At 44.4% G+C, this 24832-nt stretch overlaps 2 protein-coding genes across 2 annotated transcripts in view; both read left to right on the top strand.

Annotated features, from left to right (window-relative positions):
• The window catches only part of ERN1 (endoplasmic reticulum to nucleus signaling 1), a 32647-nt gene extending 22961 nt beyond the window's left edge, over nucleotides 1-9686 (top strand). The window contains exons 9-22 of the mRNA XM_054278926.1: nucleotides 8-86; nucleotides 790-952; nucleotides 1786-1904; nucleotides 2230-2421; nucleotides 3004-3259; nucleotides 3945-4035; nucleotides 4355-4544; nucleotides 5039-5138; nucleotides 5578-5777; nucleotides 6011-6158; nucleotides 6610-6737; nucleotides 7295-7418; nucleotides 7644-7711; nucleotides 7920-9686. Coding sequence (XP_054134901.1) covers nucleotides 8-86; nucleotides 790-952; nucleotides 1786-1904; nucleotides 2230-2421; nucleotides 3004-3259; nucleotides 3945-4035; nucleotides 4355-4544; nucleotides 5039-5138; nucleotides 5578-5777; nucleotides 6011-6158; nucleotides 6610-6737; nucleotides 7295-7418; nucleotides 7644-7711; nucleotides 7920-8126 — 2065 coding nt within the window. The 3' untranslated portion in view covers nucleotides 8127-9686. The remainder of the gene's footprint in view (nucleotides 1-7; nucleotides 87-789; nucleotides 953-1785; nucleotides 1905-2229; nucleotides 2422-3003; nucleotides 3260-3944; nucleotides 4036-4354; nucleotides 4545-5038; nucleotides 5139-5577; nucleotides 5778-6010; nucleotides 6159-6609; nucleotides 6738-7294; nucleotides 7419-7643; nucleotides 7712-7919) is intronic.
• Nucleotides 9687-10393: 707 nt separating this feature from the next.
• On the top strand, nucleotides 10394-19422 carry LOC128938658 (sterile alpha motif domain-containing protein 9-like). The gene is made up of 4 exons (XM_054278991.1): nucleotides 10394-10550; nucleotides 12811-12966; nucleotides 13427-13471; nucleotides 13965-19422. The coding sequence occupies exons 3-4, from the start codon at nucleotides 13468-13470 to the stop codon at nucleotides 18626-18628; spliced, it is 4668 nt and encodes a 1555-aa protein (XP_054134966.1). The 5' UTR covers nucleotides 10394-10550; nucleotides 12811-12966; nucleotides 13427-13467; the 3' UTR covers nucleotides 18629-19422.
• The last annotated feature ends 5410 nt before the right edge of the window (nucleotides 19423-24832 follow it).

Genomic DNA, 24832 nt, shown 5'->3' with positions numbered 1-24832 from the left:
TCTGCAGCCCAACCCTGTACGTAGGGAAATACTCCACGAGTTTGTACGCGTCGCCCTCCATGGTGCACGAGGGAGTCACTGTCGTGGTGAGTGGGGAGCTGCCGGGTGGGAAAGTGCCTTTCTGAAATGAGTGCTTTCCTGGCCTGGGAAGAAAGCTGGAAATGGAATTTTTACATAACATTATATTAAATTAAAATAGAAAATCAAACACTGAAGACTGAACAACTACAGCAATTTGAGGGTTTGGAGATTTTTATCAACAAATGCATAGAAAATTAAGTATTTCCTGAAACAATTAACAACCGTAGAATACATGACCATACTTCCAGGATGGTTTCCAATGCTGCAAAGCAGTAACTGCAGCTCCCCAGGAACTGTGCCAGGCAGGCTCAGCAGGAGCAGACCTGAGGTTACTGCTATTGTTGGTGCTTTGTGGTTCATCTTAAAATTGCTGGTTTGTTCATCAAAGTAACTCCCCACAGACAGGAAACTGCATCATAGTTCTGTTTTGCTCGTTGTGGCTGCCAGGTAGGCAATACAGATCCTGCTTAAGTGTAGGAGAAAACAGAAAAAGAGTAATCTCATCTCCCAGGCAGCACGTCCCTGAAAAGGTCCAATGTCCAAGGTTGTGGCAGCAGCTGCTGAGGGCGTAATGGCCGTGTTTACTCACAGTGACTTTGCTGCCAGTAATCTTTGCTTGCCCACCCGTTTTGACCTCCAGATTTTAAATTTAGTTGCCTATTTAAATATTCTAAGGTCACAGTAACAGTAACATGGATCTCTCTGCAGCCCCGTGGCAGCGCCATTCCCTTGCTGGAGGGCCCAAAGACAGAAGGAGTCACCATTGAGGACAACGGCGAGTGCGTGATCACGCCCAGCACCGATGTCAAGTTTTCGGGCAGGCTGAAGGAAAAGCACAAGCTCAACTACTGGAATGACTGGCTGCTGATAGGTGTGGGAGGCCCTGCCTGGCCATAATTACTGAATTCTAGGAATAGTGTGTAATTTATCTTCATTTACATATAAAATAATGTGTTATATGTCCACCTGCCTTCTGTTTTTCCCAAGGCTCCTGCCTTATTCTGTGATGAGGCAAAGTGCTCCATGTGTGGAAAGTGATTTATTGCTTATTTGCCCCCTCCCTCGGAGAGGGGTACAGTAATTCATTATTTACTGTAAATACTGTATTTGGGTCCGTTTGGATTTTTGTATTGTGCATGTTGTTACCTTAATTCTCATCATATGGATCAGACAGTCATGTTTTCTCCATTTTGTAAATAGATTAAAACACAGAGGCTGAAGATAATGTTTATTTATTGTCAGCCTGTCCTGTGTGTCCCAAGTCTCTGAATTTTGGAATTGACCTTTCAGTGCATTTATAATTTTGCTTCAAAAATGAGGAACTGTCTGAGGTTCAGTTTTAAGTGATGACTGGTGGTAATTGAGTGATGTATGTGACAGGAGCTCTGGGGCAGGGACAGTGTGCAACTTTCAGCTTTTTAAGGTGCCATCTTTCTCTTCCCATGATCCCTTTCCTTGCTAATACCCTCTGTCCTGCATGTCAGGCAGTTCCCTGAAGCAGTTCATGTTCCCCTGCAGCTCTCAGTGACCTCTGCCCTCCATTTTCCCTCTCCTTTCTCTTTCCTGCTCTATACATGGGCATCATGTTTTGTGATGTTCTCACTCACTCTTCAGCAAAGATAATGTATGTTTATTCCTGCAATCAAGGATATCTTTCCTAAACAAGGACAACTTTCTGTTTCAACAAATGTGTTTTATTTAAAGGGCACCATGAAACACCATTGTCTGCTCCCACAAAGATCCTGGAGAAATTCCCAAGCAACTTACCAAAGAGGCCTGAAAATGTGATTCCAGCTGACTCTGAGAAAGCCACTATTGAAGAGGTTTGTGATGAGAATAATTCTCTTACTGCATGAGAGAAGAATATAAAGGAGTGGAAGTTGGGGAAGGATGCAGGAGGAAAATGCATGGAATTACTTCACAGTTTTTGTGTCAGATGTTCATGTGCTTAGCACATAGAATCACTGGTATGAGGAAGTGTCATTCCTTGTTTCAGAGTTAAGGCTTTCTGCTGCATTGTTTTCCCCACATGCAAACTTTGACTTTGGTAGGTTTAGAAGTGACTAAAAATGATGCAGCAGAAAGGCTGGCTAGGAATGCCTCATTGCCCACAGAGATACTGAGCTAACAGAGCTTTCTCTGCCTCAGGTCATTGACATTGTTGAAGGTTCCTCAACAGAGGGGCCTCCAACTGCTCCAAAGGAGATGGAGGAGGCTCCTGCTCGGCCCATCCCGCGGCCAGAGGCTCCAGTGGACTCCATGCTGAAGGACATGGCCACCATCATCCTCAGCACTTTCCTGCTTGTGGGCTGGGTGGCTTTTATCATCACCTACCCAATGGTAATGCTGACCTGGCTTGTTGTGCTTTTGAGTGTTGAGGGTATCAGGAATGTTGTAGAGCCCAGAAATGATACAGGAGTTAGTGACACACTCCGGGGATATTTCCCTCTTCACAGGTGTGCACTGGGGAGCAAAGGCACAAGTTTGACTTCACAGAGATTTCTCTGGCAATATCTGTCAGCTCTAGAGAGGTTTTCTTTTCCATCCACCAGTTGTGGTTCTTCTAGGTATTACTCTTTTTGAATATGATCACAGCACTTTTGGCTTTGCTCCTCTCTTCCTCACCTGAAACCATCATCAGGTTTTCCAGGTTGTGAATCAAAGCCTTTATCCTTCTGTGGTTTAAAGACTCCTGGTCAACCTAGAAACAGCTTTTTTAAACCAAGCCATGTGATTTCTCATCTTGGCAATGGAAGTCCAGAATGAAATAGAAATTGTGAGTGAACATTCCCCAGCCTGTGTGGTTGGCAGGGACAGGGCAGGAGAGTTTGGCTCCCACCTTTTAGGAGTGGCTCCCCAGAAGCTGTAGCGTTCCCTTGCGTGACCTGAGTGCCAAAGCTTCACTGAGGTCCTGTCTCACAGAGTGTCCACCAGCAGCAGCAGAGGCAGCATCAGCTGGAAGAGAAGATCCAGCTCTTGCAGCAGCAGAAGCTGCCCTTTGGTGCTCCCGGTGAGCTCCCACCTGAGGCAGATTTCCTGGACACGTCGTACGGCCGGACGGAGAGCTCAGCTGCCAGCACCCCAAACCTGTCCCCCCGAGCTTCAAACCACTCTGCCTACTCCAATATCTCCACATCTGATGTTGGGAGCTGCCTCTCCACTGAGCAAGAAGAGGGAGGTAAAGTTGACTCAGTGTGGTTTATTTTGTTTCTATTCCCCAGTCTGTGTGATGGTACAGTAGAACAGTTATTGATGATACTTCATAGCTCAGCAAGATGAAAAGAACCATTCAGGCTGGGCCCTGCACTCAGCAGGATTGTTGCTTTACAATAACAGCCAGCTGTAGGCTTGTGCTGCCCAGGGCAATGTGTTCCTGTCACTTGCAGCCATTCCAGGGAGATACTCATTTAAATAAAAACATGTATTATGATTAACTGGACTCAAGAAATGGGGATTAGGCAGCACAACCTTCCTGCCTGGTCTTCCTGTGCACTCATTCACTCATTGTCCCTTCAAAGGCTACTAAACCCACTTCCATGACTGTCAGCCAGCATTTCCTAAATGCAACATCAACTTTTAGAAAGAGTTTGGCTGGTGAGAACCACTCATTTCTCTCAGCCTTGAGCCATAAGGTGTGTGCAAATGCATTTTGATTCTTGATCTTGGCTCATTGGGTCACCACACACTATTTGCCTACTCAGACTAAGTACCAACGTGGACATGTTCATTTCTTTTGATCATATTTGTCTTAAATTTGAACATGAGCTAAAAGATTTTTACAGACTGGCCCCAAGGTCTGTGCAGTTGTAAAAGGCTGCCTTGCCCCATCCTAAACCAGTGCTTGTTTTTCTTTTCTTGTTCAGATGAAGAAGCAAACCGAGTGATTGTTGGCAAGATTTCGTTTAACCCTAAAGATGTACTGGGACATGGTGCTGAGGGGACAATTGTTTACAGGTAGAAAAGAATGTGTACATTAAACAGACCAATGTTGTGTTTGAATTAGGTCCTTTTAATTTGTTTTTTATAAAAGCCTTCACATCTACTATGAACAGAAATGAAACTTTTTTCATGTGTCAGGAATATTTTCATGCATTTTCTTCACCAGCAAAAACTACTTTCCTTCCCTAAGAAATGTTTACTGGCCAAGTGTTCCCGTTTCCAGCACAGGAATTGCTTTCATTGGCCTCTACAATGGCTCCTGTTGTCAGCTTTTCTGTACATGCTGTGGCTCCAGAGTGTGAATTGTTGTTGTGCCTTCCCTCCCTGGCTGCAGGGGCTCCTTTGACAACCGTGACGTGGCAGTGAAGAGGATTCTCCCCGAGTGCTTCAGCTTCGCAGACCGGGAGGTGCAGCTGCTGCGCGAGTCCGACGAGCACCCGAACGTGATCCGCTACTTCTGCACGGAGCGGGACCGGCAGTTCCAGTACATCGCCATCGAGCTCTGCGCCGCCACCCTGCAGGAGGTGACCACGGGCTGGGCAGCATCTGCTCCCTGCAAGGCCTTCACTTCCCTTGGCCTTCAGCTGCTGAAGTGCCTGTCACAGGGGATGTCCCATTTACTCCCACTGTCACCTCTGTGACAATTCCAGGCTCCTAGAACAGGGGTGTTTCCAAACCTGTAGAAAGACATCCCTATCCCTGGACTGATTTATGGAGAGAAGCTGTTGTCCTTTGATTTTTAACTTCTTGTGAAGGACTCCCTTCTAGTCAACCTCCCCTTCCTGCCATGCAGACTTTGGAGACTGTTCTTCTTTCTGGAGCACAGTGCTATGCAGAATTCTAGCTCTGAATGAGACTTTAGAGATCATCACCTTCAGCCAAAAAAAAAAGCTCTTTGCTGTGTGTTACCAGCTAGCAAAATTTATCCATTTATCTTTTAGTGGTGAAGTGCATGGATGTATTATTTATGCAGCTTCTAAGCAGTGCTGTGGCTGACTCTCCTGGTTCTCTGTTGCAGTATGTTGAGCAGAAGGCCTTCAGCCACCATGGCTTACAACCCATCACTCTCCTGCAGCAGACAACGTCTGGGCTGGCTTACCTGCACTCCCTGAATATTGGTAAGAATGCCTCCCCTTTCAGGACTGGATGGAGAACTGCATTTTGTTAGCTGTAAAGTTAACTGGTCTGGTACTGTTCCTCTGGCCTATTGGAAGGTGACCCTGCCTTTAGCAGGGGAGTTGGAATGAGATGAACCTTGGATCCCTTTGGACCCAAACCATTCTGTGGTTCTATGATTTGACACTGGCCTTGTCCCTGCAACATTCTGCAGCCTTGGAGTACTAAAGCAAGTCCTTACTGTTGCTGCAGGGTGCTGAAGTTTTTAGATAGGGGTCATATAGAACGTGGTGGAATAAAAAGAAAGAAATTACCAATGAAAATCATTTGAAGTTATGACTTTGGTTTCATGAATGGTGGTTCAGCCTTGTGAAAGATCAACTTAAAAATTTACAAAGATTGTTGGGACTGCCTGAGTGGACAAGTGGGTGTTTGTAACAGTCCACAGGGACCTGAAGCCCCACAACATCCTCATCTCGATGCCCAACGCTCACGGGAAAGTCAAGGCCATGATTTCAGACTTTGGGCTGTGCAAGAAGCTGGCAGTGGGCAGGCACAGCTTCAGCCGCCGCTCGGGCGTGCCGGGCACTGAGGGCTGGATCGCCCCAGAGATGCTGAGTGAAGACTGCAAAGAGAACCCTGTAAGTCCCTGCAGAGAGAACCCTGTAAGTGCTCACCCTTCCCAGGCTGCCCAGCACCAGGCCAGACCCTAAAAGAGGCAGCACCTGGTGCCTGGGCCTCCAGGCAGCCTTGCAGCTCAAATCTGCGAGTCAGGAAATTTCCTTCTGCTCTCAGATGCAAAATAACCACCCTGTGAGAATCAGAGCTTCCAGGGGCAAATATGTCAGTGCTAGTGAAGGCTGTTTCTTTGCAGACATACACCGTGGACATCTTTTCAGCTGGCTGTGTCTTCTATTACGTGGTGTCTGAAGGTGGCCATCCCTTTGGCAAGTCCCTGCAGCGGCAAGCCAACATCCTGCTGGGAGCATACAGCCTGGAGGCTCTGGAGGCAGGGAGGCACGGTAAGAACTGCACTGCAGGGATCACTGAGAGCCCAGGCTGCTGAGCACCAGCACCAGTGACAGCACCAAGGCCCAGAGTGACCCCCAGCCTGGCAGAGAGGAAAGTACTGGCTGTACTCCTCAGGTCCTCCTGAAGTAAAGGGCCTACAGTTCTTGGAGTTAGTGCCCCAGGGCAACTCTGTAGTCGTGACTGTGAAGTTATTTCCTGTATTTAAAGAAAGAGAGAGCTGAACTTTGATATTCTTCGTCTTTGATAGTCTTTCTGTTGATTGCCCAGCACATCTGTGAGGGCAGCACTTGGACTACCAGGACAGGAGGAAGTAGAGACCATAATGAATTTCTGAAGTACAAAATATTATAAAATTACAAAATTTTACTTTTTACTACAGCCTAAGAACAAAGAGAAAATAAAACAAAAGAAGTAAATTTCCTTGCACACTCTTCCTTGCAGAAGACATTGTTGCTCGTGATTTAATAGAGCAGATGATAAACATGGACCCTCAGAAACGGCCATCTGCCAGCTGTGTGCTCAAACACCCCTTCTTTTGGAGTCTAGAAAAACAGCTCCAGTTCTTTCAGGTTTGTGATGACCTTTTCTCTCCTGTCGGTTCTCAGAGCTTTTTCAGGTCTTGAATTCAGTCTCTCTTTTGTGCCTGAGGTCACAGAATCCTCAGCCTTACTGAGAGGAGTGAGGCAGCCCACTTGTAAAACATGGCTGGAGCTCCTTAGCAAAAGGCTCAGCCTCACAGCAGATCTGTCAGAGGGGCCAGAGCTGATGGTACCAAGGTCAGTTGGTGGGAGAAGCAGCACCCACAGCTGCAGTATCCACAGAGAACATGGCCAGGAGGGTTTTCAAGAACAAGAGTGAACAAGCACTGAATCCTGATGTGGGGTGGGAAATGGCTGAGGGCTTGAGATCCTTTCCAGCCTTATCTTCTCCTCTGTGCTAAAAAGGCTTTGGAAGAGGGTGAAACAAATAATCTCAGAAACTTCTGTATCCTATTCCCAAGTGCTGTCATGGAGTGGAATTCTAACTTTACTACCAGGACAGGCTGTAATGGGCCAGAAGCAGCAATATAAAGATATTGGGAAAAACTTGGAAATAAAACTAGAAATAATCTGAATCTCTCTTCCAGGATGTTAGTGACCGGATAGAGAAAGAATCTTTAGACGGTCCAATAGTCAAGCAGTTAGAAAGAGGTGGAAGAGAAGTGGTGAAAATGGACTGGAGAGAGCACATCACTGTTCCTCTTCAGACAGGTAAGGGACAGCACTTTGACAGTTTGCTGTTTGCTGGGGCAGGAAAGTAAGGCTAACACTGTCTCAGTTCTGGCACATCACTGTTACTTGCCAGTAAAGTGTTTCTTCAAATGGAAGTACGTGTTTATGTACTGAAACACACCTACAAGGATCTGTGGCTGCAGGCAAACACCCCAGCACCTAAAACTGCATCACAACACACAAAACAATTTGTTTCTCTTGCAGATCTTAGAAAATTCAGATCCTATAAAGGTGGCTCCGTCCGGGACCTTCTGAGGGCAATGAGAAATAAGGTAAAGGAGTCTTTTCCTCGTGCACTCTGGGTTCCTGTCTCTGGCTGCTGTTGTTGCCAGCCTCTATCAGACTCTGGTTTAGGTACTGGGCTCCTTTACAAGAGCCCAGTAGGAGGTTACTGTGTCCAGGAACGCCAGCAGCTCTGTTTACAAGAGGCTTCTGAGCAAACCCTCTGACTGAGCTTTTCCCTCTTGTTTTCCTCCACAGAAGCACCATTACAGGGAGCTGCCTCCCGAAGTGCAGGAGACCCTGGGCTCCATCCCAGATGATTTTGTGTGTTACTTCACAGCTCGTTTCCCTCGCCTGCTCCTGCACACATACCATGCTATGCACATCTGCTGCCAGGAAAGACTCTTCCAGCATTACTATGCTGAGGACTCTGCAGAGCTGAGCCTTACAGGAGACACGGTTTGAGAGGAGAGGGATGGAGCTTTCTTCTCTGGGACCAACATTCCAAGCACAGGCCTACCCTTAGCAGGGAAAAGTGGGATCAAAGAGCTGAAGTCTCTCTCTCTGAAGAAACCAAGCTTCCAAAAAGTGCCTTGTACCTGTGGCTGTGCTGGATCAGGACATGGTGGAGCTCAGGGCACGAGGGGTAAAGCGATGAACCCTGGCGATGGAGTTACTGACTCCAAGGCAGTTTTCAAGACTGTGGAAATGAAGAGCAAAAGCTGGATATAACCATCACCCAATATCCCTGTACTGTACATGATTTTGTAATGGATGAGTTTTACTACAAAAAAAAAAATCAAATTCAGTGATTGAAACCATTTAATTACTCGGGACTGGGATGTGCAAAAGGAGCCCTTTGGTTGCAGCAAATTATCTGAACCTGCCATTGCACTGCTGCCACATTAGGCACCAGAGATTGTAAAGGGAATCATTCCTGATTATCCTAAAAATGGTATGAAAGTACCATTCCTGTTTAACCAGTACTACTCTGGAACGCTAGTCCCTTATACTTGAGCAGAAACAGTTTTAAAAAATACTGACTTGAAACATCAATTCAAGGTTTTCCTACTCTGAAAATAAGCCTTGTTGTTTAATATGAAGCAGAACAGGTTCAGTATTTGCAGAACAGGTTGAACAATCCTCAGCTTAACTCCCAGTATGAGAACAGATCTGCTGAAGTACCTGCAGCAAACAGCAATGGCAGCTGGGAGCTGGGACTCATCAACTGCAAATGTCCCTCAAGGGCTAAGGAAAGGCCCCAGCCACAGAGCCAGGGGTGAGATGAGAAAAAGAGCTAAACAGGAGCCAAGAGCTGCTCAGAGCAGTGAAATCAGGGCAGTGTTTAAGGGGTCCCACAGAACCCCATTTCTTCTGTGTGTGGGCTGGTTATTCCATCCACGGGAGCCTGTGTGCTTAAAGGTGCAGTATTTCTTTACACTGGCCCTGAAGCTGTGGCAAAGTGTCACATGTGTGCTAGGATGAAGAAATGCTGAATTCTAATGTAACTGGGGTGTTCTTTTACAATATATTTATTTAATGTATTTATATTTATTTAATTTTTACTACCAAGTGGTATCAAATCCACGTGGTACAAGTATGAAGCATGCCAAATCAGTCTTAATCAGTTTTGTCTTTATATTTAATCATCAGATAACAACTGGAAGAGGAAAGTGATACTGCATCTTTCAATGGAAATAATTAAAGGAGAAATTACAAAGTGACAGTTTGTATGACTGTGCCATTGTGTCTTAAATAAATTATTGCTAGTAATATCCCATGGATGATGGGGTAAGTACAGCTATTTTTCTGGAGATACTTTACAGGATGTTTTTTTCCTACTTTTACAATGTGTGAGAGCAATTGACCTAAGTTGCCAAACTGTGCAGGTTACATGTTCTAAAGCTTGAAAAAATAACGGTAATTTTACCTACCAAGATTCAAAGCCTATTTCATATTTTTGTATTTCTCATGTAAAGGTCTTTTATAAATCTACTAAATAAAGACTCGGATTAAAACCCCACAGCTTTGAGTGCCATTGTGTGGCCAGGGAACCCAGCAGGCCTGGAGCAGGCAGAGCTGAGCAGGGAAGGGCCAAGGCCTGCAGCAGCCTGGTCCTGCCTCCCGTGTCTGAGCCTGCTCAAACCATCTCTGCCTGCTGGGCCAGCAGCGGCTGCAGGAGGCGTTCAGGCCGGGGGGAGCCTCCCTGAGGCCCAAGAGCCTCGTTGGTTTCTCTGACAGACCCCAAGCCCCAGCCCCCTCCAGCCTGGTGCCTGAGGCAGGTGCACAGCTGAGATTAAATGGCAGCTCTTTGTGCTGCTGTGTGACAAAGAAATACCCACAAATAAATAGTTTTGGTGAAACTGAGCTGGTGACTGATGACGTGCTTTACAGGAAACAGAAAGCCACCGAGACAGTTCTGCTGCAGCCCAGCCTTCCTGGGCCCAGGAGCCTCTCCACTACTTGGTGGGGGGGCCTGGAGTGAGTAGGTAGCTCATATAGAGGGCAGTGAGACGGATCTGAAAGTTTAAAATACAAAACAAAGAAGAAATATATTCCACATTATATTTTTGGACATATACCTCTGACACCTTTTTTTGGTGAGGCTGAAGCGATTGGATTTGTATCAGCAGCACCAATCAGCAGCAGCACTGCTGTGAAGTGGGTGGAGACTTGAACCACGAATATTTGTCTAAAGCAGTTTCCTCTTTTTATTTCCGGAATAATTTGCAAGAGACGCGCGGGAGCTGCAGAACACCCACAGTGCTCAGACTGCTGCCCGTGCCGAGCCTGGCACCAGAGGTCTTGGGGCACCTTCCCTCCCTCCCTTCCTCCTCTGGAAACCTTTCCCTGCGGGCAGACCGCGCTGGGGACGCTCGGCTCTGCAAGGTAAGCTCTCCGAGCGCTGCTCATTCTCAGCAGGGCGGGTTGCTGTGCTGGGACCGGGTTTAACCAAAAGTGAGCCTGTGCCTCCACTGCCGCCCAGCCAGCTCTGTGCCCCGGCCACCCCACGGGGCTGGGAGCAGCTCGGAGAGGCGGCAGCGGGGATCAGACAGCTCTGCCCGCACCCCCTCCGTTCCCCCCCGTGCAGCCCGGGGTACCCCGAGCCCCTGCAGCACAAACCCCGAGTGCTCCCCAGAGCCCCTGGAGCACGAACCCCGAGTGCTCCCAGAGCCCCTGGAGCACGAACCCCGAGTGCTCCCCAGAGCCCCTGGAGCACAAACCCCGAGTGCTCCCCAGAGCCCCTGGAGCACGAACCCCGAGTGCTCCCAGAGCCCCTGGAGCACAAACCCCGAGTGCTCCCCAGAGCCCCTGGAGCACGAACCCCGAGTGCTCCCAGAGCCCCTGGAGCACGAACCCCGAGTGCTCCCAGAGCCCCTGGAGCACGAACCCCGAGTGCTCCCAGAGCCCCTGGAGCACGAACCCCGAGTGCTCCCCAGAGCCCCTGGAGCACGAACCCCGAGTGCTCCCCAGAGCCCCTGGAGCACGAACCCCGAGTGCTCCTAGATCCAGGAGGGATCAGGGACCCGCGGGCCCCTCCAGCCGTGCTGCCCAGCCTCGCCCAGCTCTGCTCAGTCTCCGTTCCAGTTTCGATTCCCAGCCAAGGCTCTCTGTTCGGAAGCGCTTTCCTGACGTCAGCTGTCACCGCGGGCTGGGGCAGAGAGACAAGGGCGGGACGGGATTCCACAGTACAAGCCCAGCCCTGGGAGGTGGCCAAAGGCGCTGAAAGATCACTATTTCAGGGACATTTTTAGCCGCCTTTATCGGGGAAGGCTGCACCAAGTGTCAGTGGAAATCCGTCTCCCACCATTTTCATAACCAGCCTGGTTACACTGACTCTGAGGGATGCCTTACAGCTACAGCACATCGGGGCAGTCCCGTAACAGGCTCCCCTCTCAGAGCCTCCTGCTCACACCAGAGCTCCAGCCATGTTTGTGCCTCAGCCAAGGCTTGCACAGGGCTGACCGATGCAGAAAGGGTTAATGTGCACTTGTTGGCTTTCTCCTGCATACCCTGCTCTCCCGGACCACTCCCTTCTGCTGAACCCACCTCCTGCCAAGGTTTTCTCCTTTCCCCAGTCACCACCATTACACCTGCAGCTATTGTGGAGACCTCGACCAGCTGGACAGCTCCTTTGACACTGTTTTAGCACCACGAGCTGCAGGGGTGGAGCTGGCTGAAGCACAGGGCTGAGTCTCCCCACTACAGTAAGAGAAGCAACAGCAGCACCAGCACAGTGCACCTTTCTCTGTGCCCCAGTGACCAGGCTGTGGTTACTGCTGACTGTGAATGTCACACTGAGCAGGGTATTTAACCTGTGATTAACGGATATGATTCCTGCCACAAAATTGTAACTACATCACTATTTTAGAAAATAATTGTTATAAAATAAAAAGGAAAAGTATATGTGATTAGTGTTACAAAGCAAATGTGTCCCTTTGCACATGTTATTTGTGAAAAACAGGATATAGGCTGTAGTACTGAAATAAACAAGATCCCAAAACAGAATTGGCCTTGGGCAAAAAAAGCTGGGACGATTCCCAAAGCAGAACTGGCCGTGGGATGGGCAAAGTTGGGACAATTTCAGATACAGAATCTATAGTAGTGGTTTTATCTATGAAATGATAATACTTATTTGGAACATAATATTTACTTACATAACACAAAGCTTAATGTCCATGTGCAACCTGTAAGGTTATTCAGGGGACAGCAAGGAAGACAGCGAGCCTTTCTCTGAAAAGACCAGAGCCAGGAGACCCCTTAACAACAAATGGAGCATGAGCTGTGCAGTATAGTGACATAGATTTCAATATTTGAAAATAGGAGGAGATTTACAGGAAAATACTGATGAATATGTACTAGCATGCAGTAGATAAGTTGGGTTTGGATTCCTTTGTTTCATACGTGAGGCACAGTGAGAAACCCTCCCCATACCCTGGTCAGTTTTGCTTATGCTTTATACAAACTTTAATCATACTTAATTAATCACTGCCAAATTTCTGTATGTGCTTGATTATATTTAATATACTTGACTGTATTCATTTATATAAAATTGCTGCTCAGTTAAAATTGCTGCTAAATTCAATTTTGTTGTTTATTAGATCACACATATAGAACTTCATTCATAACAAACCCATTCCTCCTGCAGTACAGAACAGGCTGTCCGTGCTGCCACCCATCTCTGAACCCCTGGAATGGAGGCTGGGCACAGGAAGGATGGCACAACTCAGGGCAGGACACCCCACTAAACAGAAAACCTTCTGTTGGGTTGGGCAGTGAGTCAAACTGCTTCTTGGAAATTTTGGTAAGCAGCAGAACAGATGTGGGAAAAGAGAAGAAGCAGGGGAGAAGTGTACCCATGAAAAAAGAGCAGAGGAAAAAGCAAGTGTGAAGGAACTAAAGGCAGGGAAAATGAGATAAAGCAATAAAAAGTTAAGAGATAGAACCAGGGGATACAGTGGTGAGGGACCTCCTTTTCTCCAGGATGTAACAGAAGGAATTGTTGGGCTCAGCTGTCAGCACAAACCTCTACAGCAACCCCCTGCTTCTGTCACATCCACCACGTGTGTCAGAGGCAGGAGCAGCTGCCTTCACACAGGCACACAGCAGCAGCACAGCTGGCAAGAACAGGCCTTTAGAGGTACAGAAATTACCTTGGGCAAAAAGTTGGGGAGGAAGTTGGGAAAACAGAACACCAAAGTTGGCTTGAACTATCACAGGAGGGTGAACTGTAAATCTGAAGACTTACTTTTTCCCCCTTCTAGGATTTTGTTCATTAACAGCAGGATTTCCTTCACCAAAGACAATGGGTATGTATTGCTTTCAGATAATTTCTACTTTGTATGTAGCAATTTGCTTTAATATCTGCATTTGAAGGATTTCTCTCTAGTGGGGAACTAATCAGTACTCCTATCATCTTAGGGTGTACATTGATGCTATCGTTATTTAGGATAAAATAATCAGACTCAAGTGGTAAATGATCTACCCAAACCTGTCCAGTTTAGGGAATCCAGCCCTGTCAATTCCCATAAACCTTATTATGCCCTGCAAAAAATATTTTATTTCCTCAAGTCCCTTTGAGGATCATTTCCAAGTTTCCTTCCTAGTTTCCTGCTTTGCTGATTTACTGGTCTTGCACCATTTAGAACTGCTTCTGATTAAGGTTATGGATACTTTATCATCAGAAGTGACATATTTAAGACCTGCTCTCTCACTGTGACTGGTAGAAAGAAAAGAATTGAACATTCAGTGTGGCCAAACAAACATTAGTTTGTATTAGTAATACATGATTTTAATGTCTAGATTACAAAACGTTACCTGTGAGAGAATGGGTTGAGAACCACGTCAAATGCTGGCTGGAATCTACCGGAATCAAGAAGGAGTATGTAGATAAACTCCATGCAGAAGAAGTGACAGGTCCAGCATTAATGGAACTGGATGAGTCTTTCCTCAAAGACATAGGAATGAAGAAAGGCCAAATCCAGATCTTAATCCACAAGAGAAATGAACTTTTGCAGCTGCAGGACAACGCACAGCAAGCTGAGGACTCCAGCAGCAAAACACACGACAGAAGGGATGCACAAACAGCCCCAGCCAGAGCCAGCAATGCCCCTGCTCAGGGCACGGCGAGTGAAGGCAGCTCTGGTGCTGTGGGTACCACCAGCAGTGAGACCACAGCTCCTACTTCTGGCAAGAAGCCAAAAAGCAGCAAGAAATCCCAGCTTCCAAGTGCTGCTGAAGTTTTAGAGGTCAGAAACTATCGGCCATTTAGAAGTCAGGACACCGACTTCAAATACGTGAAGGACACGGTTCTTCCTCCAGAATCAGGAGTCAGTGATTTAATCATTCCTTGCCATGAATACAAATCCTGTGACACTGCTGCAGAACTGAACAAACAACAGCTGCAATCAAAATTTGCCTCTGAAGTGATACGATTTGCTTCGGCCTGCATGAACATTCGAACAAATGGCACCATCCATTTTGGTGTCATGGACAGTGTTGAGAACAAGGGCTGGAAACACGGACAGATCGTCGGCATAAAGGTCAAAAAACGAGAAGACTTTGTTGATGCTCTGGATTATAATATAGAAAAGTGCTTTTGCAGTAATTTACAAGAAATTGCAAGGAAATGTATTCATCCACCTGTGTTTGTTGAAGTGATTTCAAAAGACTCTCAAGAACAAAGATTTGTAGTGGAGGTTGACATTGAACCAACATTCAGCTTGGTAAAGAACAATTGCTTTGAAGTTTATTTGCCAAAATACAACGAAAGCAGTCAGAAAGTGATCCTGACCAAAGAACCAGCTCTCTACCAGCGACTGGGAGCGAAGTCTGAGCCTGTGCAGCGCAGCAAACTCACTGCTTTCATTCAAGCCATGCCAGACAGGGATGCTCAAAGACAAAGAGCTGAGCTCTCCAGCACACAAGTACCTACAGAAATACCTCAAGATTTAGGAAGAAAGTTATCAATTCTATTAAATGATGGCAAAAGCTACATGGATGATTCCCTACGGTACATCCTTGTCACAAACAGATGTGAACAGGATAATCTGAACCACATCGACTTTTTAATGCACTTGAACATTTTCTGTGTCTTTGACTTTGATGAACATTCTAATGTGTCAGGGCTGTACAGCAAATACAAAGAGCACCATGAAACAAGTTCTTATTTCTTACAGGATTTTTTCAAAGAAATTAAGACTGATAATTCTCCCTCGCAGAAGCTGTTTGATCAGACCAGCTGGATATTCTGCAATGGGCGCAGTGACTTCCTTGGGGACGAGAAAGCTTGTGACGAAAATACATGGATTAGAACAAAAAAGAAATACCTGAAGAAAGTAATTACATGTATCTGCGAGGAAATTCTGCCAGAGGGCTCTTTCATTGTGCTTTTTCTATTGCTGTCACCAGTGCAGAAACCACTTGTGGACACTTTTCAGGAATTCTATACAGAGATGAATGGCATGGAGTACATCATCTGCATTGCAGAGTCCAGAGACAATTACAGGAAGTGGGCTAATCTAGCTCAGGAATCCTGCAGCATTGAGACCCTGGAACAACGCAGTGTTGTGGGTATGAAGCTCAGTCACGTAGATGCCACCATCCAGTCAATGCTGCCTTCTACAGCCCAACCCAGACACCTGCCAGCTTCCACTGGAGGCCTGTGTACACTTCCCTTGCGGGAAGAAGAGAAATTGTGTTCCCTAGAAATCCTTTGTACTGATCAATGTGATGATATCAAATTAAATCTTTGGACTGAAAAACAAAAACAAGAAATAGAACAAGATTTTTACCGTGGGAGAAAAATCACGTGGGAAAACTTGTGGCTTGCTGATAATAAACACTGTGGGGACATCATTGAACGTAATGCATGTGCAGAGGCAAGCAAACTGCTGGATGGCATTTTACGAGGAGGTGGACACAATTATTCTGTGGCTAAACTAAAGATATTTCACCATCCTGGGAGCGGAGGAAGCACAATAGCACGGCAAGTTCTATGGAAAAACAGAAAGCGTTTTAGATGTGCTGTTATCAAGACCTCCTATCCACCCTTAACTGTTTGTAACCATGTGCTCGCCCTTAGAGATTATGAAGAAAAGGAAATCATTCACTGCTTTCCTGTGCTGCTCCTGATTGAAGATTATGATGATGAGTACTTGGAGGACCTACAGAGTGAGTTAATAGAGGCTGCAGCAGCCAGGAAAATGAATACCTCCAGGCCTTACTTCATCCTCATATGCTGCAGACGATACAATGACCCTGAAAGGCATTGCAAGGCTTCGCCACTGGACACAGTTGCTGTCACTCACAAACTGACAGATTTAGAGAAAGAGCAGTTTAACACCAAACTTGAAAATCTGCAGCAGAAATATGATAAACCAGAATTCATACTTACATTTGTGCTGATGTGTAAGGAGTTCAGTAAAACATATGTGTCAGACATGGTAGAGCACATCCTGCAAGGCATCGACCCTTCCTCTCGTGACACCTGCTTGATGCGTTACATCGCTCTGCTCAACTGCTATGTACCAAACTCATACCTTTCCCTGTCACACTGCGAGGCTTTTCTGGGCCTGGGGGCATATACAGAGAGTACAGCAAGAGCGTACGATTTCAAGCATCACTTGAGTGAACAAGCAAGAATGATTTTCATTGAGCTAAGGGAAAGCACCACTTATATTTCAACTATTCGGATAATACACTGCCTGGTTGCAAAAGAAATTCTGCATCAACTTTCAGGGAATCAATCACTAAGTCAAATTGCAACAAATCTTCTTCAGGAAAAGACACTCTTTGAAAACAGATTTGGACGAGAAGAATTCAGAAAGTTTATCAGACATCTGTTTATTCGACGTGATAAAAGAAGCAGGGGGGACAATACTGACACTCTCTTCTCCCCATTCATTGAACAAGTCTGTGAAACTGAAGACTGTGAAAAAGCCATTGCTGTTTTAAAAGCTGCGTATGAGCTCCTTGGAAAAGATCCTTTTTTTGCCCAACAGCTTGCCAGACTAAATTACAGCAATGAGAAATTTGAAGATGCTAAATACTGGGCAAAGGTTGCAAAATCACATTTGCCAACTGATTCTTTTATTTTGGATACAGAAGGTCAAGTCTACAGGAGATGGTTTAGTTTCACTGTGGATAAAATGACAGAGGAAGATACTCCTGAAAGGATCACTGAGAAGATACTGCTTGCTCTTGAAGCTATGAAATGCTTCAGGGCTGCACAACAGGCAGCAAAGGAAGAACGTGAAAGTATGAACAACGCTGGCTATTTTGGAGAAGTAGAAGTAGGCTGTCGCCTTCTTCGATTTTTGTCCACACTGCCTGTATTCCACAGAGGTCCAGAGAGGGAACATACTGAGCTTGTGAAATATCTCACCACAGATTACATTCCTGAAGACATAAAGAAACCATGGGGAAGGCTTCATTCCCGCTTGAAAGGCTTGCGCCAGAACCTGTACAATGCTCTGGAATGGATTTCAGAAGAACTAAGTTACTTCCAAACAGATAAAAACCAGGAGAAGGATGATGAAAATGATGATAAGGAAGAACAGATTCATAATCCCAGAAAATGGCTGAGAAAGCAAGCAGCTGTATACGCTAAATTCTTCATCTCAGCATCACTTCTAGATGACAGCAACAGTGGTCCTGACACTCAGCTCATGAGACAAATGAGTATTTACGGGAGTGGTGGAGGAAATGTCACCAATATCCTGTCTTTCTTAACAGATAAGAAAGAGAACAGGTCAGCTGAAAAGCTAGAAAGGATCCTTAGTTTCTATCCAGAAAACCCACTGAGGAACAGGTTGGAGGACAATGATTTGATCAATTTCATTTTGTGCCACATCACATTAGCCTGCTTAGCACCAGGATCAGCCAAACTCCTTCCACTGCCAACTCTGCGTGAGCTCAGTCTAAGATTCTTCAAAGGAAAGAGACAATTTCCAGCAAGTGCCTATTTTTTGCTCACCTTGCTGTACTGGCCAGATGAGGCATTAGACAAAGAGCCTAATCCCATTAATGATGAAATTTTAACTTCAGCTCTTCAAACCTTGAAACGCTTATATGACATCAAAGTGAAAGATGTTCCTACCAGAAAGAAAAGAATCTACACCCATTTTTTTCTGGGAAAGGGTTATGGCTTAAGTAAGATAGTGGACAAAACTAAAATTGACAAATTGATGGTGGGGTCCTTAGATGAGAGGAGAATGAAGTGGCTACATGGAACTGTATGGAATGTTCCCAAAATTCGTGACAATCTCAAAAGAGTTTCTGGCTGGTCCAAGGACAGAAATTTATTTATACGAGGTCACGGGAAGGAACTCCAGATCTTGCCACTCCATCGTGAATCAGTGCCTGCTGGAAGTGAAAATGTGACCTTTTATTTAGGCTTTTCATTTAATGGTCTTGTTGCTTTCAATATTGAGGTTGAAAATGATCCAGCCATCAAAAGAACCTAAGGTATGTAGTACAGTACTGTATGCACTGTGCTCTTAGAGGGTACAGCACTGGAAGGGTCCAGTCTCACATTTAAAACTAAAAGTGGACTGTTCTGGGTAACCACCAGGCAACATTAGAATTAACAACCATAATAGTGACCAAATAACTCAAAAAAATTTAAACTATTAATAGAGTGAACTTAGAGCCAAGCTATTGATTGTTCTGGAGTTACAGAAAGCAAGATTTCAAACCAAAGACCCAAAGACAACAATTGATCTGGTTTTTCTTACCCCACAGACTAGCACTTCAAGTTAATCTCTGCGTAGTCTTGATCAGTAAAAGAATTTGTCCAGTGCTGTTGTCATCTTATTGCAGAAGTTCCATACCTTCTTGTTGATTTCTCCAGGGCAGCTCCTCACAGCACTGACTCCTTCTTCACAGTACAGCCAACAAACTGCAGGTCTCTCCTCAATTGGCTAAGCCACTCTTTTGTAGCACTCTTCTTACTGGACACAGCTGTGGCCTATTAAGGGCAGGCCTGTTCCTTTTGGTGATCAGTACAGCTGCAACTCCTCAGGGGTGAGGTTACCTTCTGCACTATTTTCTTACATTCTATCCCCCCCCACAGTTTAACTAAATTTTTCTTCCTGAATTAGCGACAGAAAAATGAACTCAGACCACATACCATGTTGACATGTGCCATGTATGAAATACCTACTGACTGCAAAGCCAGTATCAGTATGGAAGCAGTGTTAAAGCTGACTTCACAATCAGACTGATAAAAAACAGGCCCCAAATTCTGCATGATTCTACATTGCTTCTCTGTGTAAATACTACCTTACTAGGCAATATCTATATCTGGGCTAGGATGGGAGATATGTGAGCAGAGTCATGGGTGGCATAAAAGATCAGTTGTAAGCACTGTTATGTGTACATAGTCAAACAATTCCTGCACTTGGTGAAATTATTTTGCATTATCAGCCAAAGAATACCACAGAATACAGAACTGAAATTTGTCTAGAGCATACATCCATGATTTGAAAAATGCAAAGGAGGTGTTCAGTGCTCTGTCTGCAACCATGATGCCACATTCTGCTAATAACAAAAATGTGTGTTCTTGTAGTTTCCCATTGTTTGATATAAGATATTGTGACTAAAATTGCCAAAACCCCGTCATATAACTTGTTTTAATCGAATAAATATCTTTTATGAAGTACTACCATTTCTATGTGAGCTTGATTACCCTACCTGAGGATGTATTTTCAACAGTAGCTAGGTATGATTTGCTTTTCCAACTGCAGCAAGAATCTGGGCAGAGCCAAAAACTACAGAATGAACTGCAAGCCATGGTGAATTTAGAAGGAAGAAGATGGAAGATTATTGTCTAATCCAAGCCTTCACATTCTGGCCTCAGGAAGGAGAAACAATTGCCAGAAGGAAGAGAGCTGGAGGGGGCAGAGAAATCCCCCTCTGCTCCCCAGCCCTGATGCAGGGACAGGATTACGTTTGAGAAGGTAACTGGGCAAAGGCAGCTTCCCCAAGTCTAGCCTGGGGCATTAGGATGGCTTCAACCCAGAGCAGAAACTTACTGAAAAGCAAAGCATTGACTGCTCACCACATACACAACCTGCTCAAATACTGTGGCAGAAACACAGACTTTGTTTTTGAAAAGGAACTGTTACCCTGATGAAAAATTACAGCCAGCTTGGCCAGAAGGGTCTGTCTTGTAATTATTTGCTTACTGCCTGCCCACACCCAACTGGATCCTGCAGACAGCAGTGCTTTGCCCTGCAGCTCACAGTACTGCACAAGCTTGAGTCTTTGAGGTATAAACAGGGCTCATGCTCCTCATATATGCCTACTTTCACCTTTTAAGAAATTAAAAGTTTAGATTTAAACTCTTTATCCCCCCAGCCCCACAGAAAACAACAGCAACAACAAAACAAACAAAACAAAGCAAAACAAAACACCCCTAAAACAACAACAAGACCAAAAGAAGTTTTAGAGAAAAAGTGTAAACTCACATATTAACTCTTGGGGTCCCACACTGCAAGAACAACCAGCTGAGGCTCACAGTGTGACAAGGACAGACCCACCCTTTCTATTTCCTACCAGTCATGGTCGCACTGGGAGGGTGTTAACCTGCCAGGCAACCACAACTGGCTCTTAGCACAAAGCAGCTCCCAAATGCCTCTCAGATTTCCTGGAGCTGGAAGGGCCAGAGGACAAATGTCCATTAGAACTTCTGCACAGCAGCAGTGTTCCCTTGAAGGGTCCTCTACTGCCCCTCCTCCTTGTCACACACTGCCAATGCAAAATGCCTTCAACTGGTCCATGCCATAGCATAAAAATATCTATTTATCTTCCCTTTACCAGCTCTCAGAAACTAACCCATGAGTGAACAGTGGTAGCTAAAAAAGCCCAACCAGCCTAGCACAGTAATCCATTCTCACCCCATACACAGGAGGTGCCATTTCCCAAGCTACCTCATCTCTCTGCTCAAAAAGGATTTAGAACAGAGCACCTCCCAGCATGCCCATGCCACCAACTTTTATGAAAACACTGTTAGAAATTTTTACTTTATATTCTTCTAACTTCAATAGCTTTTTACAGTCTGCTTAGCAGCAGGACAGTGGATCAACAGCAAAAGGAAGTTACAGGTCAAGAAGTTAGGATTCACTTGTTTGTGTCCACTTTAAATCAGAACTCACACAAATGAGTCTCTGCAGCTTACAGAGAATCAAAAAGCTGGTACCAAGTTATTCTCACCATAACATCTGTTGCAATAATAATTTAAATAGGTATTCAAGAGGAGAAAAGAAAAATACACACAAACAGTGGTTCACTTTTGTTTAATCAGACACTGTTACAAAATGTCACACATTGCAGATGGCTGTGTGTGCAATGACCCATTCCTCAAGAATAGTTCAAGAGAGGGTTCCCAGTGGATGCAAATCATGTCAGCTCCACATTTTCTTTTAATCTTCTTTGTAAAGTGAATGCTATAAAATTAAGCTTGTTATTGTTACTATTATTTGCATGCATTAAAGTGATGCACATACTTACCAGTCTCTCACTTTCTTGAATTAAATTCCACACCAGTATTTTGCCACCACCTGTCTTTTGAAAAAGATCAGTAATCCCAGCCCTTTCATCCCACTTAACACAAAAGCAGTATCAGTTAAGTTACAGAAAAAAGCCCTTCACAAGACACTAACTTCTGTGGCCATACTGCTACCGAGAGGGGACACTGTTCACTCAGGTGCTTCAAGGTCCTTTATGAAGGTACTAAAACCAGCTTGGAGTTTGCTCATTTTGTGTTTGCTGCATGGTGACCAGAAACTCAAAAAGGGCAACTGGGAGTCAGCAAAGAGTGGAAGGAAAAAGTGGGAAATGACAACCTGTCCCAAATACACAACTGTGACATACTGTCCCAAGTACCACAACTGTGAGGGAAGACTGCTGAACCGCTTCACAAGGGACAGCTGCTCTAATGGTGTGTCAGAAGTTGAGCTACAATTTAACACTGTTTACCTGGTAATCAAAGTTCAGATTTCCAGTCTTGTTTTGGTCCTATCTCAAAAGAAAATAAACTTTATTCTCCCAAAAAGTACCATAAGTAACTGCCATTTAAAGAGTCACAAAGAGATGTCTTTCTACCAGAGTTCTACTACGATCTGTCCTGGAGAAATGCACTTTTTTTTTGTTAAGACACTATGGAACACATTCTGCCCTTTAGTTATCCCCACTGACTGCCAGACCAGTGTACAAGTAGTGCAGGTCTGCATGCAGCCACTGCCAAAACCAGGACTTGACAAGGTAATTGAGCAGCCAACAGCATTTACTCACTCCAACTTAGTACTGAGCATTGCATTAATGCCAGCATCAACTAGGGTCAACCACAGGTGGTGTAAGAAATACAGACACACTCTGTTAACAGGGTTAACCTCACAACATGTATCCTTTTTATTCCTGCATACCTGCAATTAAGATTAAGCAAAGAGAGATAAAGCTAATTTGTAAATATTAATGTATATTGTATATAATTAATGACTCCCCTTTTCCCCCTTCTAGGAAGAAAAACCTATGCAACATTAGTCAGAAATTTGCCTGCAGCTCATTTTGAAGATAAAGCAATTTAGTGTAAATTACCAAGAACTGATGTAGAGAAGATAACAGGCAATGGGCTGCAAGAGTAACGATTCTAAAACGTGGGAAGCTACAATTGCCTTGAAACCGTGCATGCTTTTATGATGAATTCTGCAGCACTGTTTAAGATTTTGGAACCCTAAACCAAGAATTCTGCTGGAAGTGGCAAGTCACTCATAAACCCACTCTAGACTCTTCAGATGAGCTGGCAAAACTCAAGTGTCTGTTCAGCTACCACATAACTGTGACCTTCCCAGTGCTAAGTAATTACCCACCAGTGATGACAAAAGCCCCTCAAATTCAGAGTGGGACATCATGGCCTCAAAAGTGAATTAAAGCACAGTCTTACAGCCCATCCAGCTGTGGATCTCTGCTTCATGCTTACAGCACAGAAAAGGTTTTCATCTCTTCTACTGATATGCAGAGATGAAATATACAAAGTCTAAATAGAAATAAATGTGTGCAGCCATTCCAGAGAAAGCTGCATCTTTTGTTCATTCACAAAGAATCTTTCCTATTTTAAGGTATAAAACATTCTACACAATAGAAATAAAATACCAGAATTTCTGGGAAGATGGAATAGGCCAGAATTAAAATAGAGGCAGAGCAGTAACTCTGATGTAAGATAAAACAGCTGGACAAAACCATGTTTGTAGGCAGCCTCTGAAGTGCTGAAATGAACCAACAAAAGTAATTTAAAAAGCACAGAAGAACAAGCTCCTGGATTACCAGCCTAACAAAGTAAAAATCTGTGGGTAAGAAAGGGTAATTAGCAATAGCTAAAGAAAACTGAAAGATTACAAACTGATATGGACTCTTAGAAACAGAAATGCTTAATCCCCAACACAACAAACACAGGACCCTGCAGGTTTGCTGGTAAAAAACAGCCTCAGTAATAACTGGCATGTTACCACATGATTTTTACTTCAGATTTTCATTCTTCAGTAACATCAAAGGCTGCTTGTCAAGATTCTGTATTAAATTTTCCTTAAAGGTGCTTGCAGATATTTTTACCTGTCCACAAGCATAGTTAAATCCATTACAGATATTCCAAAAAAAGTCTACCCTGTTCACTCACTACTGGAATCAGTAGTAGGTAACAATTGCATTTCAGAGATCAGAATTCCCCTCAGGTATTTAAGTGGTATCATTTGAACAAATTATTTCAAATAGGAACATCAGGTACTTACAGATTAAACTAACCTGTACTGGCAGTTCTGTGGAATTTTTCTTCTCTACCAGTAAGTAGCAAATGCTGAAATTCTGCTGCTAGTTAACAGAAACACAAATTGTATTAAACCAAGGTGTTTTACCCATAATTTAGCTTTTTATTAAAAAAAAAAAAAGCTGCCAAACTTCAATTACTGCAATTTGTTGCTTAAGAAAAGCATGTGAAGTAAAGGCAACTATAAAACTACTTTCAGTTTGCCCTTGTGATTTTTCATACATAACCCAAAATTTTAACAAGGTCACCAGCTGCCTACTAAAAACAAAGGAAATTACAATACTTACATCACCAGGTTCCTTCATTAAAGTCCTAAAGCGTGTTTTCTTACTCTGGACTTTACAAGCGAAAGAGAAAAATGTATTTTTTCCCACTTAAATTTATGAGAAAGAAGCTAGAGAATTCAGTGCAAGTAACTAAGTGAAAATAAGAGAAAAGAAAAAAGCTCTTCATGACATCTTTGTCTCAAAGCATTACATAACTTCCTAAGTTGGAAAATGGTGAAATAGTTGCTTTTGGTTGTACTGCATTCATTTCAGGTAATTAAAATTACTGTTAGCAAAAAGCAATTCTACATAGTGGCTACTAAGAGCAGGAGAAGCTGAAATTCTACAACCCATGCCCCCTTTCTGAATATGGTAGAGATTTAAGACAAAATTTAAGTGAAAAAAAGTTTAAGATGTCAGAAGCTTGAACCTTGTATAAGGCAGCTAGCTGTCAGAGACACGCTTTAACTGCTAACAAGAGAATTTTTTACAAAGCTTTCAGGCTCTCAATGCCATGTGCTTCTTTGCTTTCAGTTAAGATGATATTGGCATTAAAATTCTACTATTTCCTCAAAACTTTTTAA

Source organism: Melozone crissalis, unplaced genomic scaffold (assembly GCF_028551555.1).
Source record: "Melozone crissalis strain CALT ecotype California unplaced genomic scaffold, PUWL_Pcris_2 ptg000026l_1, whole genome shotgun sequence".
Classification (NCBI taxonomy): Eukaryota; Metazoa; Chordata; class Aves; order Passeriformes; family Passerellidae; genus Melozone; species Melozone crissalis.
The sequence above is the reverse complement of the archived record's forward strand: the minus strand, read 5'-3'. Positions and strand labels throughout refer to the sequence as shown.